At 39.3% G+C, this 16839-nt stretch overlaps 1 protein-coding gene across 1 annotated transcript; it reads right to left on the bottom strand.

The window, feature by feature from the left end:
• Nucleotides 1-7392: 7392 nt before the first annotated feature.
• On the bottom strand, nt 7393-13993 carry LOC140226905 (uncharacterized). The gene is made up of 5 exons (XM_072307332.1): nt 13106-13993; nt 12183-12263; nt 11020-11364; nt 9086-9235; nt 7393-7737 (listed from the first exon to the last, which is right to left on the bottom strand). The coding sequence occupies exons 1-5, from the start codon at nt 13933-13935 to the stop codon at nt 7464-7466; spliced, it is 1680 nt and encodes a 559-aa protein (XP_072163433.1). The 5' UTR covers nt 13936-13993; the 3' UTR covers nt 7393-7463.
• Nucleotides 13994-16839: the final 2846 nt, after the last annotated feature.

Here is a 16839-nt window from a genome sequence, read left to right as displayed (position 1 = left end):
TCACTGTGTAGTTTGATTACGTTTGTACACTGTTTTGTCAAGAGCGTCACGATGGCTAATTGCTTGACAAGTGTAACATGCATGTTTGATGACAGTAAGTTTGTGTGTGCCTTCTTTCTTTTGTTCTCATATTTCAAACTGAAGCCCAAATATCAATGTGGATTGAATGAAAGCAGCAAAATTAACCCGTTGAGGACAGTTTAGTTTTGCTACAACACGCATTTCCCATAGACACCTGCCCGAGTATACTCGGGACTCGTCCTCAACGGGGTAATAGAACACATCACTGAACATTTGAGGAAAATTCCTCAATCAGTTCAGTAGTAATTAATTTTGAGGTTTTGGTGCTGTCATTGCTTGATAAGAAGACAGTTCATGATGCCATTTTGAGCAATGATATAAAAAAAAAATTTTACAAGAATTCCACAAAATCTCATTTTTCATGAAAGGACACATTTCATCAACTTGCTACTGACATATGTTAAGGGTAATATTATTCCCCATGCTTTCTGAAAGAGGTAAGCCAAGTACTCTTTCATTATGCAGAAAAGTGAAAATGAGTTGTTGTTTTTTTTTTTTTTCATTATGTGTGTATTGTCCGTAATAATGTCATGAAGCGTGGTAGTTTCCTTATCCATCGATGACATCACCAAAACTTATAAAGATTCATAACTTTCAAATCAATTTCCCGATATTCACTAAACCTGTCACTGATGTGTTCCAATAATTATGGCTGTATTCACTCAATCCACATTATGTTTGGGCTATGGTTTCAAGTGAAGCATGATCAGACAAAAGAAAGGGGGGAAAAGGGGGTACTGGTGCCAGTTGTTATGGCTAGTACAGTGCTTATATATCAAAATATTGAACTATAGTCAGATTTAGCTAGTACTCTTAAGTCATGTTTCAGTTATTTCAAAGACTCCAGGGTCAGTATTGGTAGTCTTAGTTCAAAGCTTTGATTGACCCAAATTTGTTCTTGTGGCAATATGTGTAATGAAGAAAATCAACTTGCAATCTTCTATGGTACAAACACAATACACTGTAGTTTGTCTACAATGTATCAGGGAGGCAGTACTTTGAGGTATCAATGCATTCTCAGTGTGTGGGTGTGTGTGTATATATATATATATATATATATATATATATATATATATATATATATATATATATATATATAATATATTTCTATATACGTACATGTACATATGTTGTTGGACTCCCGTTATAACGAAGTCCTCGGGACCAGTAGTTTTCTTTCGTTATAACGAAATTTCGTTATAACCGAATGAATAAACAATAAAAATACATAGAGTTGATAATGTTGCGGCCCTAAATTTTATTTCGTTGTAACCGGAATTTCGTTATAACCGTGTTCGTTATAACGGGAGTGCACTGTATATTCATATGCGGTGTGTGTATTGTATGTAGTTTACAAATTTGTAAAGCATAGTTCCCATATGACTGCATGAACTATTGATTTCTGTTCTAAAATGGAGACATAAGCATAAGCCATGTGTAAAATACATAATGCTGCGTAAACAAAATTTCAGTTTGGAAAAGACGAAAAAGTGAAACATTACCAAGAAAGGTACGCAGAAGTCTTGGAGCATACCTGATCGTGGTTGCTACACAATTCTTTATAATCCATTACATTGAGTGCATATATTGGGACAGCAGTATCTATAGCTTTCAATATGTCTATTGTGAGCAAATTCCAAAAGGTGGGAGATAGACTATTATCCTTTCTGAAAACCAGGGTAATCACAAAATTACTCAACTGCACACAGGAGGAGATTCTGTTATTACATATGGAACATCAATTTTTATTAGCAAAATACAAACTAACATTGATGACCAAAAATACATACCTCTCCAAAAATTGTTGTTATCATGTTATTATGACATGATAGTGTAATACATTTACAGAGCTGTGACTTTGAAACTGCACCCCTCACACACATTTTCTCACTCTTCTCTCTAACATTACATCTACAGGTACAGTGTATGTATTTCAAAGTCCAGTTTATGCAACGTCTATAGCATTACATGTGGGGCTGACACAATTTGGCAGTTGAGTGTAACCAGTATTGCCTATTTATGACCTCTGGGAACTTCTAGTTACCATGACAATGATGAGGCCGCTCTGAGCATTTGGCTTCTGCCATGGCAACCAAGAGTTAAAAACCTCTATCCAAATGTTTTTTACTTCAAGTCTCCTAGTAAATCGGGGAAATGAATTCATATTGCAGCAAGGTGACAAAGCAATACCAAGTACACTGCAGAACCCATCAACTTAGACTAACCCCAGCTCCTTCAAAAGCAAAAAAGAAAAAGAATATGAATAAGGCCATTACACGAAGCAAAAAAAAAAAAATTATAAAAAAAAAAATAAATAAATAAAAAAATGATCCAGAGGTGAGGTGGCGCCTGTTTTAGAAGAATGCCAGGAATGCAAGCTGGTAATTGACGTAGCTAAAAACTTTCATTAGCAGCATATCTTCCTTTTAATAAAATAAAACAATATACACAGAGCAGTGTCCCTTGGTTGCTACGTGTGCACATGACAACCTCATTTTCTAGCAAAACTTGAATTAATTTAATAGTTACACAGGACATCTGCTGTGATTAGTATATTTAATTACCCTCATATTTCAAACACAATGATTTAGTGTAGTAGAGGACTCGGTTTGGTGACAAATCATATTTAGTATATTGCACATTAACTCTCTCAATGGGGTAATGTGCAAATATTACTCTGGCAGCCACAGGAGAGTGGTGGAGATTTCTTTCTTGTGTTCTGTACTCATCAGTCCTCATACCGTAGCTCACCGTTGATCAGATTCAATGACTCTTGCTAAGCAGTTGCACCAAAAAGAAATCAAGATGCAGGGTTTGTTCATCCCTATCTTGCACTTATTCCACATCATGTCATGGCCGGCGCCACATTTTCAAAAGTGGGGGACCCAGTTTATATTTCTGGTGTCACTTCTGGGTTTCTTCAGCTGACGCGCAAAATAGAAAAAGAAAAAAAAAAGGCCTTCAGCACAACTTTTTGCTCCCACTTCCAGGAAAAGGCCTTAGCATTTCCGTCTCATATACCACAAACAAAGCTTAACCAAGTTTGTTTGTTTGTTTCTATTTTCTGGTGCCACTTCTGGAGTAAAAAAGTGTGGGGGGGAGGGCAAGAGGTTAGACCCTATATATTCTTATGTATTATCCAAAAAAGTGCCATGACAACTTATAACTTCTCGGCTGTCCTGTGAAAAAAAGTATTTGTGTACAAATCACCATGCTAAGATGAACAAATTACTTTGGCAGGCAACGAGGTCATGAGTCCAAGATATGGGTTAAGATCACTGCCTACCATTCCACATTCTCAAACAACAGCTCTTAAAACATTACGTTAAGTGTGGTCCATTTTGGTGTCAGCACATGCTACGACAGGAGAATTTTATCCAGCGTGATAATGGGGAAAGACTTCTTTTTTTAATCACATCATCTACATGTGCACATGATCAGTTCTCCAATTTCTTACAATCATAGCTGGTATCTGCAGAGCATCCTCACTGCCTAGTTCAAAGTTGGAAACTTGCCCCACCTCATTTTGGCAAGCACAGCAAAATATTCACACCATCCTGCCCACCCATCATGCATGGATGGTGTAAATAATGCTATTGAAAGCAAACACAAACTAGAATCTGTAAAAAAGTAAAGTTACTTTTGACGTAACATTCTTCAACATACAATCATATGAGATGGCTTGTAAAAAGGAATACGAACTGGCATATCATGTTAAATCAGTGGTCTAGACTGCCATGTAAACAGTTTCGAGAAGTGAGAGTATGGACTATTGCCAACAAATGTTTAATCTTATATCAGTATCGAAGACATCAATGAGTGCATAACTGGCAGACTCAAAGCCACCTTACTCTGCCATTGTCTACCATTATTTTTACACATTCACATTCACTTACAAAGTTCAAGTTGTGTACCAGTATACACTATGAAGATGCATGAAGGAAACAAATGTAAAAAACCTATGCACATTGCTTTTCTTCTGCCAGCTACACGTACATGCAAAATCAAAGTAAAAAAGGATGTGCACACCACAGGGTCACAAGTTCGACTATGAATGCAATTGACAATTTTGTGTCTTTTCCACCACATCAAAAGGATGACTGAGGTAAAGAGTAAATTACAAGGAGAGTGTGACGTCAATAGTGCATGAGATGTACAAATTCCACAATGTTTATGTTCCCTGTTTTTGGCCCCTCTCTCTGATGCAAAATTCATGATAGAGTCACACAAAGAATTGCACGCTGGCACTGTCTCATTTTTTTTGTATTTTTGACAATGCTACAACATGCACTGCTGTTTTCAAATGTGTTATCCTTCTTTCAGTATTACAGTGATATCGATATCAATCTAAAAAATAATGATAATAATCCCTCAACAAGAGTCAGAGGTCGAAAATCTCTCTTCATTGTCTGCTTGCCCTGAACAGTCTGTCAGTTCTCAAAAACTAAGCCTGTTATTTGGGACAGCCATGAAACCCTGATATGATACCCAAAAGAGAATATGAGAGAAAGAGGAGGGCAGAATGAGAGAAAAAATATGAATGAGTCCATTGTATAAATAGAGATACCAGGTATTTTGTAATGGTTGGATGGAAACACCATGCTTCTGACACCTCGTGGAGTACGAGTCATGAAAAGGTTTTTTGGGGTGGGGGGTTTGCGGGCCAATGGGGGATGGTCGGGGGTCAATGTAACCCTTTCTTAGTTACAGTTAACTCCCGTTATAATGAAGTCCTCAAGACTGGTGGTTTGCCTTCATTTTATAGAAATTTCATTGTAGCTGAACAGTAAAGTACATAACAATATATAAATGACGATTTTGGGACATAAATTCTTACTTTGTCGTAACAAGAATTTTGCTATAAACGAACCATGTTTGCTACAATAGGGATGTACTGTATCTCTTTGCTGCAATGCTGAGCTTATGGGGGGGGGGGGAGGTGGGGGAAGCCCTGCAGTAACTTTACAATCCAGCTTTTTTTCTTCTTCTTCTTCTTCTTTTCTCTTTATTATTGTCAAGAATAAAAAAAAAAAAAAAAAAATGCCAGCAAAGCGACTATCTGGTATACCATGTATGTGTAAATTATTGATTCACAAATTCTTTAATCTTAACCAAACTAACGTTATGACAGCACAGTGGTATGGGACATAGCTTGGGTGAACCTTTACAGAAACGGCTTGAGAGAATACAAAGGAGGAAGATTGATTTAAACTGTCAAATCCTATATTTGCAATAACTTCTCATTTGTCTTGCAACCTGAATGCAAATCTCATGCAATACGCAATTAAGCGACATGGATTTGCATCTGATCTGACACAAAACACTTTCACTCTTCATATTGAACAAATTCAACACTTATCCAGAATGAATTCATATACAGTGTATTACAATTCAATGGGCCAGATAGACTCACAGTATTCCGGATGTTTGTCCCATATACATGTACTGGGTGCAGACCAGATGTGGACGTGTACTCTTTACGCAATACGTTTAGCAAGTCTAATATTTCGCCAATTGGTACCTCCCAACAATTTTGCGAGTGGTTGAACTTGCGAACGTTGAGCACAGGAATGAGCAGAGAAATGTACACGTGCATGCTGAATTTATGTCAAGATCAGAGTTAATGATTTCACGTGTTTCTACATTCGCAAATAGCACCCGACTCGCAAAATTTGCGAAAAATCAAATCCTCACAAAATAGTATACATGTACTCGATCATGAGAAAATAAATGTTGCTCTCTGAAATCCATAATTATCATAAAGCACAATTAGGTGCAGTTGATGGTGAATTCATCAACACATATGCAACTTGTCACGAAATATTTTGATGATAACATGATATTACAAAACCACATCTGAAAAATCCTGAGATTTCACCCGACTCAAGAAAAGAGCACATTCCCAAGATTCTTTCATTGAAAAAAAAAAAAAAAAAGGCTTTCCTTGATGTAAAACCATTTCCACCCTTGTGTCTACCCATGTGGAGTCTGAAATTAAACAAATCAAATTCTGCTCTTCCCAAACTCTAGAAAATATCTTATGAGCTCTTAGTGCCAGCATTGCCTGTCGGCAAGAGAAAAGTATCTGTTGCACCTTCAAATTGAAAGTCCAAGAGGGCAGCAGACTCTCCAATAGAAAGATGTAATGCATTTTGAATGATAAACGATACAAACTATCATGTACACGTAAAATGTCAAACTTTTGACAAAAAGGAGGAGCACAAAAGACAGAATATATCATATTGCAGGGTTCAAATATTGGTGGCTATTACCAGTGTAAGCATTAAAGGTATTCAGCATTCTTTTCAAGTCTTAGCTCCAAAAAGGATGTAATTGCTCATGTCTGTTAACTTCATTTCATCTCTGATGTCTTTCACAGTCAGCTACCTTCAGCACACCAGCACATGGACATGTGCAGCAAGCCATGACCTCGATTATGATGTAAGCATTCAAATTTTGCTCTGGGTTCCATCCCTTCATCCATGCTGATATCAAGGCATGTAAGCAAGGTAATGGTACCTTCTCCTTGATAATAAGACTCAATTCCATGGTGCATGCGAACAAAGACATCACCTCTGCTCCAATGCCCTATTGCATAAAAAAGAGGAAGATGTGAAGCATGGCTTTCAAACATTAAAGAATCCAGTGTTGAGGACTCAAGTTTGATGTGTGCTGGTCTCTGTAAGCATAGCTTCCAGTGTATTACAGGGCTCATATTGAACAACAGCGAGCAGGCTGACCACCAAATGCATCTTTCATCGAGGGACTCATCACGATAAACTTCAAAATAGCCTTTCACTTTATGTTATTTTCATCTCGCTTCATTTCTCTCTTAGTTCTAGGCATACAGTATTTCAGTGTTTGGCAGTCATCAGACAATAACACAGTATCCAAGGAGTCTGAACAGTCAGTGACAATAAGTCCATGCTGTAGTTGTGACACACATGACAACTACCCCACTGCCCCAATGGGACAAGACAATGCTTGCGATTCTTGCAATTCTCCCATCCAGTCAGCTGTCGGAGCCATCCGAGCACGAAAGGTGGAGCGGTATGCATTTCATCACTCTCATAGCAGAGAGTGACGCACCGAAAGTCCATTTGACATTTCACTGGTTGCATGCAATCCTTAATGCACAAGCAGGAGTGATGGGAGCTCAAAATTTTTGACTGGCAAACAAAAACTTTTGCAGATGCACAAATATCCACGCTCTCAACAAAGAATCATGCAGTCCCCTCCAACCACACAGTTCAGCCTCCGTTCCAGGAGCAGCTGATCATTTCTCCATCTCATTTTAGTAACATTACATGAGCTGTCTCTTTCAAAAGTTATCTAGAGTTTTAAGTTTGCATAAAAAAATCAAGGCTAGCACCGCGTGGGGGTCACAGATCCATGTCCTCGTCATAGTCCGGTAGGCCCTCCTGCATGCCGTTGCCGGGCGTGGCGGCAGCGCCGTAGGGCGGCTGCTGGTGTGACATGGCGCTGGCCTCGGCTCGCTCCCGCTCCACTTCCACCTCCATGATGGGGGCCAGCTCGGAGCCCGGGGGAGAGGGTGAGGCAGAGGGCGACTTGCTGGGCGAGTCGGGGCCGCCGCGAAGATTGAGGATGGACGGAGGAGGGCGCCATAGAACCAGCTCCATGCAAGGCGACGTTGCTCTGTGTGGAGGGAAGATTGCAGTCATATTAGTTTCATGATTCAATCAATTCATCTACCCATTCGATTTCAGTCACTAAACTTTGCACCACAGTAATCTAGTTATGCAGCCATTTCCCCCACTTACAATCCAATCCGTGTCATCCAATCAGGACATCAACAAAATCTTTGCACATCGGTGTCAAGACATTAAACCTCGGTTAATATAGGTTGCTTTTCTATATCAAGCATATAACAAGGGTACAATCATGTGACTGCTAAAATACTGGACAGATCAATTTGCTTGTAACACACAAGAAAGACAATGACCAGCTGCTCATTATTCAATTCAGTGTCTTGCCACATAATTAACACATCAATTATCCTGGTCTGCTAGTCCTAATACTTTGAAATTACACTCACTAGAAGACATATGGGACACAGCTTCTAACAGATATTTCAGTATACAAATGATACAAGGTCTGTGTGTGTCAGTAGGAATTGGGTGCATAAGGTAACTATGGAATGCTTAAGCCACAAACGTTTAGGCTAAATTCCATAGTTACCGCAGGGACACTATTCCTTCTGACACATGAAAAGACATGTTTTATAGAACAGTGACAAACTGTATTTCTGACAATTTGCAAGTCTATTTTTGGCTTGCCATATATAAAAATCATGCACCAGTAATTATTATACAACAGGTACTAAATGGCCCGTGAAAATGCCAGTGAAAATTGATACATGGCTCTTGACCAATGTGATTGCAAGATTCTACACTTCGTTCTGTAATATATTGTTAGTGAGGTCCATAAATCCATGAACATTACAAAATCCCTGTCTATTCAAAGTGTGGCGAGTACAGGTGACGCATCAAACAAAGGGGCTTTCCATACACCATTTCCTGTTAGAATAAGAGCACATGAAGCTGTCAGTCAATTCGGTAATCTGCATAGCCTGGACCCTGCTGCACCCAATCAAATGACCACTAGTAACTGGCATTGCTGAATTAGAGGTTCATCTATGAATAGTCAGTCATAACCAGTGATTGTTATAGGTAATTCTTTGGCCTTGCTGTAGACATACCGGTAAAGAGTACATAACTTTCTTCTTTTTTATTTCATTTTAACGTCGACTAACCATTCCTTACACAACTGATTGGATCTTTTAAAATTGTAAGCTTTTTTTCCTGCTCTTTCTCCCATGAACTGTCACACAAGAGTACCTGGCGATAAATTGATCATTTTGTAACATGTTTCTAAATAGGTTACATAAATCGGGTGATAAGTTCAGTTCAGCATCACAATTTTTCATTGCATCTAAGGGAAATGTGAACATGCGTTTTACATACTCCCCCAACAACAAACTAACATTTTCTTGACAATGTCTGCTGGCAAGACGTGATTCTCTGCTCCTTTGGCCTTGAGGGCCAGGGCTAGTTGGGGTGTCATCTCGAGTCGCTGACCGTCCGACGATGGAGGCATGTCTTCTTCCACGCCTTCATCGTCTGAATCATCCAGTCTAGCAGAGAAGGGGGTATAGAGGGGTCGATTGTTACGAGCAACACCATCTCACCTCTGGCAATAATGCTATTATACTCACATGTAAAGTAATTTCAGGGTCACTGATAATTTAGAGTGAAGCTAGAGTCCTGTTAGTCTTCAAAATTACTTCCAGTACTTTTCACAATTTCAGCTTGCTTAAAGGGATAATACAGTATTAGTTGGAGGTGAGAATTCAGCTTTTAACTTTTTGCGAGATACTTAGAAACCACTGTATGAAATGTTAAAAAACATACAATTCTAAGAGGAATTCAAAGTTTATTTGATGAAACTCGGTTTTGAAATGGCTGAGATATCCAAAAACAGAGTAGAACAAAGTGATCCTAATAAAAAGTGGGTCCCACCTTCTATAAGGATCACTTTGTTAGGATATCTCCGCCATTTCAAAATCAATTTTCACCAAATAAACTTTTCATTCCTCTTGGAATTATGATGTTCCTTCATATTTCATAAGAATAAGAGGTTTTTCATTTGTTCAAAAAATAATAATCAAAAAATGTTGGAAACTTCAAGCCCCATCTCAACAAAAAACTGTACCATCCCTTTAATAAGTGCAAGAAGTAAGGGTGGGGAATAGTGATGCTGTTAAATTTAGCATTGGTTAGGATTTAAAGAAGGCAAAGATTGAAAAAAAACACACATGCACACACACAATGATCATCAGTGATGACATGCTGCACCACTTAAACATATCCATGCTAGGAGCTTCACCACTACAAGTACGAAGAAAACGATTGTATCCGTAGCTTCAATATCTTATCTATTTGGTCATATGCATACCAAAATTAGATATATTACATTAGAATACATTTGTGACCACAGCTGGAGATTCCTGCATTGCAGTGTGAATCAATTCTGACTTTAGAGAAAAAAATTGATTAGATTTGCTCATGTTGTCATCAAGAGCTGACCTTGTTTATTTCTAGAAACGGCAAACAAATTAGTACAGGTGTTAAGCTTTGATTACATTGGAAGCAGTTCTTTTTCAAAAATTCAAACACATCTAGCATAACAGACATCAATGACTTTCCATATTCTGAAGAGCTGCAATAGGGACATAGAACGGAAACATGAATGATTTTCCTAATTCTTTTATAAACACATGCTTTGTTTCTCTGACGTTCCAATATAAGAACTAGAAAAGCACTCAGACAGCGCACACCTCCGCCAAGTCAGCAACTCATTTTCACCCGTACACGTACACACATACAATTTCCCAATATAGAAACGTTTTGTTTACATGACAAGCTTCCAGCTGCACACCTGAGCAGAGCATGTGCTTTAGTGCGCTTTTGTAAACCTCTAGTACACACAGCTTGAACTGCCAAGGTCATTGACCTTCCATGCCAACAGATAGAAAATCCTTCAAAAATCCATAAAAATTTCCAGATCAGTACTAAAATTTAATCATCTGTTCCTTGTGTCATTACCGACTTTTTGAGTTATTTTGCAAACAGACAAACCAAAACCAATGATCAATTAACCTCCTCCTTCCTTGGCGGAGGTAATGAATTAGTATCACTCACAGTATCACGATATTTTCTTCTCCCTATCTGACAACAAAAAACCGGGGGGGGGGGGGGGGGGGGGATGGGCCTGTAGAAAGCATAAAGTCAAGATTTGCAGCATTGCAGCATGCATAACTGTAGCTATTCCAGCTAGCAACTCCTTCTCATTGAACAGAATTATAGACAATGAAGGCAAGAAGAGATCTGCAAGGTGTTCAAGACTCAAGGTACCCACCTCCTTTCGATGTCCGCAATGACGGCCCTGGCAGAAGGCTTGGGTTGGGTATAGTGGTGGCATTGGTGATGCCTGAGGAGGTTGGACGACTGGGCACCGGTGCCGCCACTCGTTGAGGGGAGGCAAGAATGGGAGGCGTGGTCCTGTCGGAGGTGGGGAGGGAGGGAGGAGTGGGGACACGGAGGGCTTTCCCGGGCCAGTGGAGGAGTTGCCATGGCAGCAACAGAGGGCGGAGACTGGGGCGGGAAGAGGAGGGGCTTGTGGAAGCCATCGAGGCTCAGGTTGTGCATCTCTGCGGCCATCCGCTCCTCACTGATGAACTGTTTGTGAGTGGGCTCAGTCGACCTGCAGCAAAGGCAAAGCACCACCAATTATACATGCATGCATGCAAGACATGCTCAATTTCAATCTTATGAATTTTCAACTGCAACAAAGATAAACACAGCTCTGCAAAAAGCAAGCATCTGTTGTGATGAGAACTCTACAAATATCCATACTTTGTATGGTAACAACTTATTATCAGGTAAACTGCAATATTCTTCTGATACCATTTCCTCCCAATTTTAAAATCACACTTTTTGATTGAAAAGACATTTATAGTGCATAACTTACTAACATAATTTGCTCAAATTTAGGCATACAAAAAAAAAAATAATTTAGTGTTCACAAGTAAACAGGGAAATTCAAAATGTGCAGTTTGATTTCAGTATCAAAGAAGATGGATCTCATTAGCCTTGACAAGCTGCTAATCTAGTGGTAGAAGAACTCTTATCCCATGACCATGGACTACATGTATCACCACTCAAATGTTGTAGTCTAGCATATGCTTCCTCTCCATTAGTCTTTCCTCCTCTCTTTTACTGCCTCTTCCAGATGTCTCATGCTGTTTTATCATAATGTTTTGGTTTCCTTGATAATTTGTGTTCCTGCGAGTGTGTGTGTGTGTGTGTGTGTGTTTCCATTACTTCACTTTTCTTTTTTGTGTACTTCTAATTGTGTGGAGTGGCCCACATCTCTACAAGCATTCACGGAAAAAAAGAAACTGTAAAAAGTAAACACAGATTGAACTGCATGGTCATAGATGACTATGACAACAAGAAGGAATTGTGCAAGGAAATCATATCACCAACAGTGCTCGTATCCTGCATACATTGTATACTCACCAGGATTCATCACAGCTGGTACTTGAAAATGCTCTCTTTCCAAAGAACCTTGTTCCTCCTGACTCCATGCTTGTCATAGGCCTGTCAGAAACAAAAACAGTTGAAGTATTACATTGCTAGATTCCTTACAGAGTTCATACTGAAGGAGATGGTTCCATGGCATTTGCTCCTGTGATATATCTGCACGCGAAGCCAAATATAAATTCTACCCACAAACATAACCCTTACCCTAATATTAATCATCACATCAAATTAAACCTAAAACCTTATCACAACCCTAACCCTAAGTTCTTGGAGAAATTAATACCGAAGCAACTGTCGCAGGAGCAAATGTCACATCACCAAAGGAGACACATTCGCCTGTAGGAGAAAGTTATTCTGTTAAAATGAAATCATGCAAATTTATGAGCACAGACCAGCATAAGTTGGAGTAAATCGATTCACACACTGAGACAATTGTGGTAATAGACTAAATACCATTATTTCACATTGTAAACTGTGGGAATCTCAAAATATTTGTTTTGTCAATGTGACTATAGAACTACTTGAGTAGTATTCCATGACTATTGTGCACCAGCAAAACAAGATGCCTCAATTCTACTTGAGATTAATTACAGAAGTTGACTGAACACTGGAAGTGTTGACCAAGAAGGCATGGGGGGGGGGGGGGTTAAGATGACTGTTCCGTTAACCACATTGGAAGACCATTACTGTAAAAGCTGTTATTTTCACTCACTGTTGGGCCGTGTATTTAAAAACATCGCCATGTACAGGAAAGTGACATATATTTATGATAGCCTTGGTGTCATATCGCAAAAACAATATCTTGCTGAAAATGTCTGTGACTTCCTCACTTGTGAAAATAACTGTTCATGGGAATAACAGCTTTTACAGTAGAGGGAATGACATTATAAGAAATGTACCCAGAGTGCGCTGCTGACACGCTGAACATGAAGGGTTGCCTGTCTGTGTAGCTGCCACTGCTTCTCCTACCATACTTCCACACTCTGGACCGGCGTGCAGCGGAGTTGGGGACCTTCTCTTCCTTCTCTGGAGACATCAGCAAGGGAGCGGCATGGCTGTGGGAGGGCTGGCTTTGCACAGCCCCGTCAAAAGACCCCGCCCGCTGAACGGGGGAAAATGGGCTCGCCTGGTGTTGCTGTTCCTGGCTGCCGTTCACCTGAGGAGCTGGATCCTGGCTGTAGTATACATGGCTTGGAGGCCAGGACTGCTGCTGGGGAAGTAAAGGTGGCCGATGATGATTGGCCCCAACCTGGTGGCAGTGAACAGGACTTCTCTGGCTAGCAGCAGAAGTGGCCCCAATGGAGTTTGCATTGGGGAACATCCCCTCGCCGACACCAGACACGAATCGCTCACCGCTCACACCCACATGCACCAAGCTTTCGGCCGATGGTTCCGGATACACGTCATTTGCATTCGGAAGAAATTGCACTTCATTCTCCGGGAAGGGCGTAGAGGGCCTTCCTGGCTGATCTTTTGGAGCAGAGGTGTCTTTGATAGGGCACTGGGAAGCCCCAGGGACATTCCCATTGCTGTTCTTTGAGTGGAAATTGAAATCTTGTGTGGCAAAGTTCTGTGGTCTCTGCAGACTCTTGCTGGCATCAGCAGCGAAATCTTCTTGCTTGGTTTGCCCCATCATGAATGGCAGCTTCTTCATCTTCCCACAGCCAGCCAAGTATGATGAAAAGCGGATCTTCAGTAGATATTTTTTAAGAAAAAATAAGAGCAACATCACAAGACAAGGTAAACAATTACCAAAATGAAATTTCACAGGAAAGTGTTAACTTAAGTAACTGTTAATACTGTAAATTATATATGTATATAGGCCTACATTTGTATGTTTTAACTGTCATATTCAAACAAACAAGCAAACAAAGGTTTACAGTAGGTGTGTCCTTTTGGCAGCTTCATATCTAGAATACCATTTATTGTGGTTCTTGTCTGTCACAATACCTCACTCAGTCACTGTTCCATTTATTGCTATTCACCTCATCAGTGCATGCAGAGAGTCTATGAATATGGCCATGGCCATGGGATGCCGGGTGCACAACTGTCATCTACATGTTATGGTTGAGGGGTCTAGATATCGCGCACGAAAATTTGTGATGCTCTTATAATAAAAATTATTCTACAATCGTACCTGAATTTCTCAATAAATATTATGAAAATGCAGAAAAATCACCTCCCAGAATCTCCTGATGATACGATGACGGAGTAGTGCGCTGTCGCCGTTTGTATGTCGGACTTAATTTCATGCGTTCAATTTCTCGGGGTATGTAAAGGTCGCGCAGCTGCCCTATGTAGTTTCATGCGTGAAAGTGTCTGCCCCTCTCTGCGGCTGAACGTGCTTCGGCTTTCGCAGAATATTATAAACGATCGATCGAACAAAATACGAATTCTATCGGCTACGATCATACGAACGAGACAAGCGAGACGACACGTCTTGGCTACAACATCCTTAAAAAAGATTTTAAGCTAAGGTAGGTAAATTATAACGTAAAAAATTGGAAATTTAGTGAAAAATTTGTTCCAAAAAATTGGAAATTTAGTGAAAAATTTGTTTGAAATCTAAATTTTTTACCTGCTTCCTTCTCATTTTTAGCGGTTGTCAGGTATGTTTATTCCATGGGCGTTATCGGCAAATTTTGCGCTTAGTCTTACGCGTATTAATGCTTGCTATACGCAGTTACGCTATGCGCGATCATTACGTCCCTGCGCGAGACCTAGTACCCTTACTATACATGTAAATTTAACTCTGTGAAGCTGATCAACACCTGAACACTTTGTCTTTACTTTAAAATTTCTTAATTTGGCTTAACTTTACCTCCATCTGTCCTGCATGGTCATGAGGTATGGGTTTCCATCCCTAATTCTGTGGTGTATTGCATGCCATGGGCCATTTATGATTCGTACAACTACAATACAGCGCAATGCAATACCAATGTCAATGATTGTTTCCTACCAGTGCCTACGGTAAGACTTGTACAACGGTCCCATCTATATATTCCACTGTATGTGATACAACTAACTATTGGCTGAGTGGGACACGCTCGAAGTCATTGAATTATGCGAATACCACTATCTCTATTATGCATAGACTTATTCTTTAAGTATCCCAAAGTCTGCTCAAATAAGAATTTTTAAAATTGGTGCAACTTACATGCGTGATTCACTCGTGTACAACATGAAGACAGCTAACATCACTAAGTCGGATCTCCGTCGCGTGCAAGCCTGTAGTGTGATGTGAAAACAAAAACGCATCGCAATAGAAAGCAGCTACACTGGTAGTATAGCTAGCTAGCTAGCTAGCTGTCGCTCGAGCTCGTACTGTATACTCGTACTCGTCGTCGGATCATCATTCCGTGACAAGTATGACGTCATTCTCTCAGCTACTAGTCATGTACAGTAGGCCTATACCACCGAGGTCTAGTAGTCTCCCGAGCAGGCCTGGGAGCAAGTAGAAAGTTCGAGATATTACTATACGTTCAGTACAGTTGAATTGAACGGAATTCATGGGTTTATTCAGTATCAAACTCAGCAGCCCATTTGCTACATTCTGTTTGATTTACAGTTATAATGTACAAAGAAAGAATATACCTGACACACAAACAAAACACGTCAGGTAGTGAAATTGTACTGCAGTGTAATAAAAATCAATTCGTGTAGGCTCTACATCCAATATTAAAGATAGATTATTGGATCATGACAGATATAATGCCAATCTAATTTTGTACTTGATCCACATCATTGTAGGTATATTTTCATAATTCTTTTGGTTGCCAGCAAGATGGGTAAAAGATCAAGAAAAGGGGGAAAACAAAACAAAACAAAACAAAACAAAACAAAACAAAACAAAACAAAACAAAACGGGAGTGAGAAAGCCGGGTGAGAATTCAAGGAGGTGGAGAGGGGATAGTGAAAGAGTTCAAGGGAGAGAGAGGAGAGAAGGGAGGAGAAGAATTAGACGTAGAAGGCAAGGAAAGGAGGAAAATGAAGACACAAAAGGAGCTGAGAATAAATGAAAAGATAAGAGATGAAGTAGAAGACGACGAAAAAGAAGGGGGAAATCTAATCAAGGCATTTCTTTCGAACATAATGTTTAAAATTTGAATTATTACACTATTCAATATTAATTGTGCTGAATATGAAACACACACACACACACACACACACACACACATATATATATATATATATATATATATATATATATATATATATATATATATATATATATATATATATTATATATATTATAATATATATTGGCAGCAAAACTTGCACATAGACGTGGCTATATAGTGTTGGGTTGCACCCCTTTAATCAAGCTTTCTGGCGAAATGCCCTTCTTCAGGATCTACACAGTCAATACGTATAAACAAAATCAACCTAGATGTAAATAACTAACCTTCAATATTATACATTCCAAAATATACTCAACATAACAATATATATATATATATATATATATATATATATATATATATATATATATATATATATATATATATATATATATATATATTATAGTAAATAAAAAATAGCCTAATCAGACGCCGTGTGAAGGTCGCGAATTCTGCATGTATACAGCGACAGAACTGTGTATAAAATTAATAATACAAAAAAATACACAAAA

This window comes from Diadema setosum, chromosome 4 (assembly GCF_964275005.1).
Source record: "Diadema setosum chromosome 4, eeDiaSeto1, whole genome shotgun sequence".
Lineage (NCBI taxonomy): Eukaryota > Metazoa > Echinodermata > Echinoidea > Diadematoida > Diadematidae > Diadema > Diadema setosum.
The sequence above is the reverse complement of the archived record's forward strand: the minus strand, read 5'-3'. Positions and strand labels throughout refer to the sequence as shown.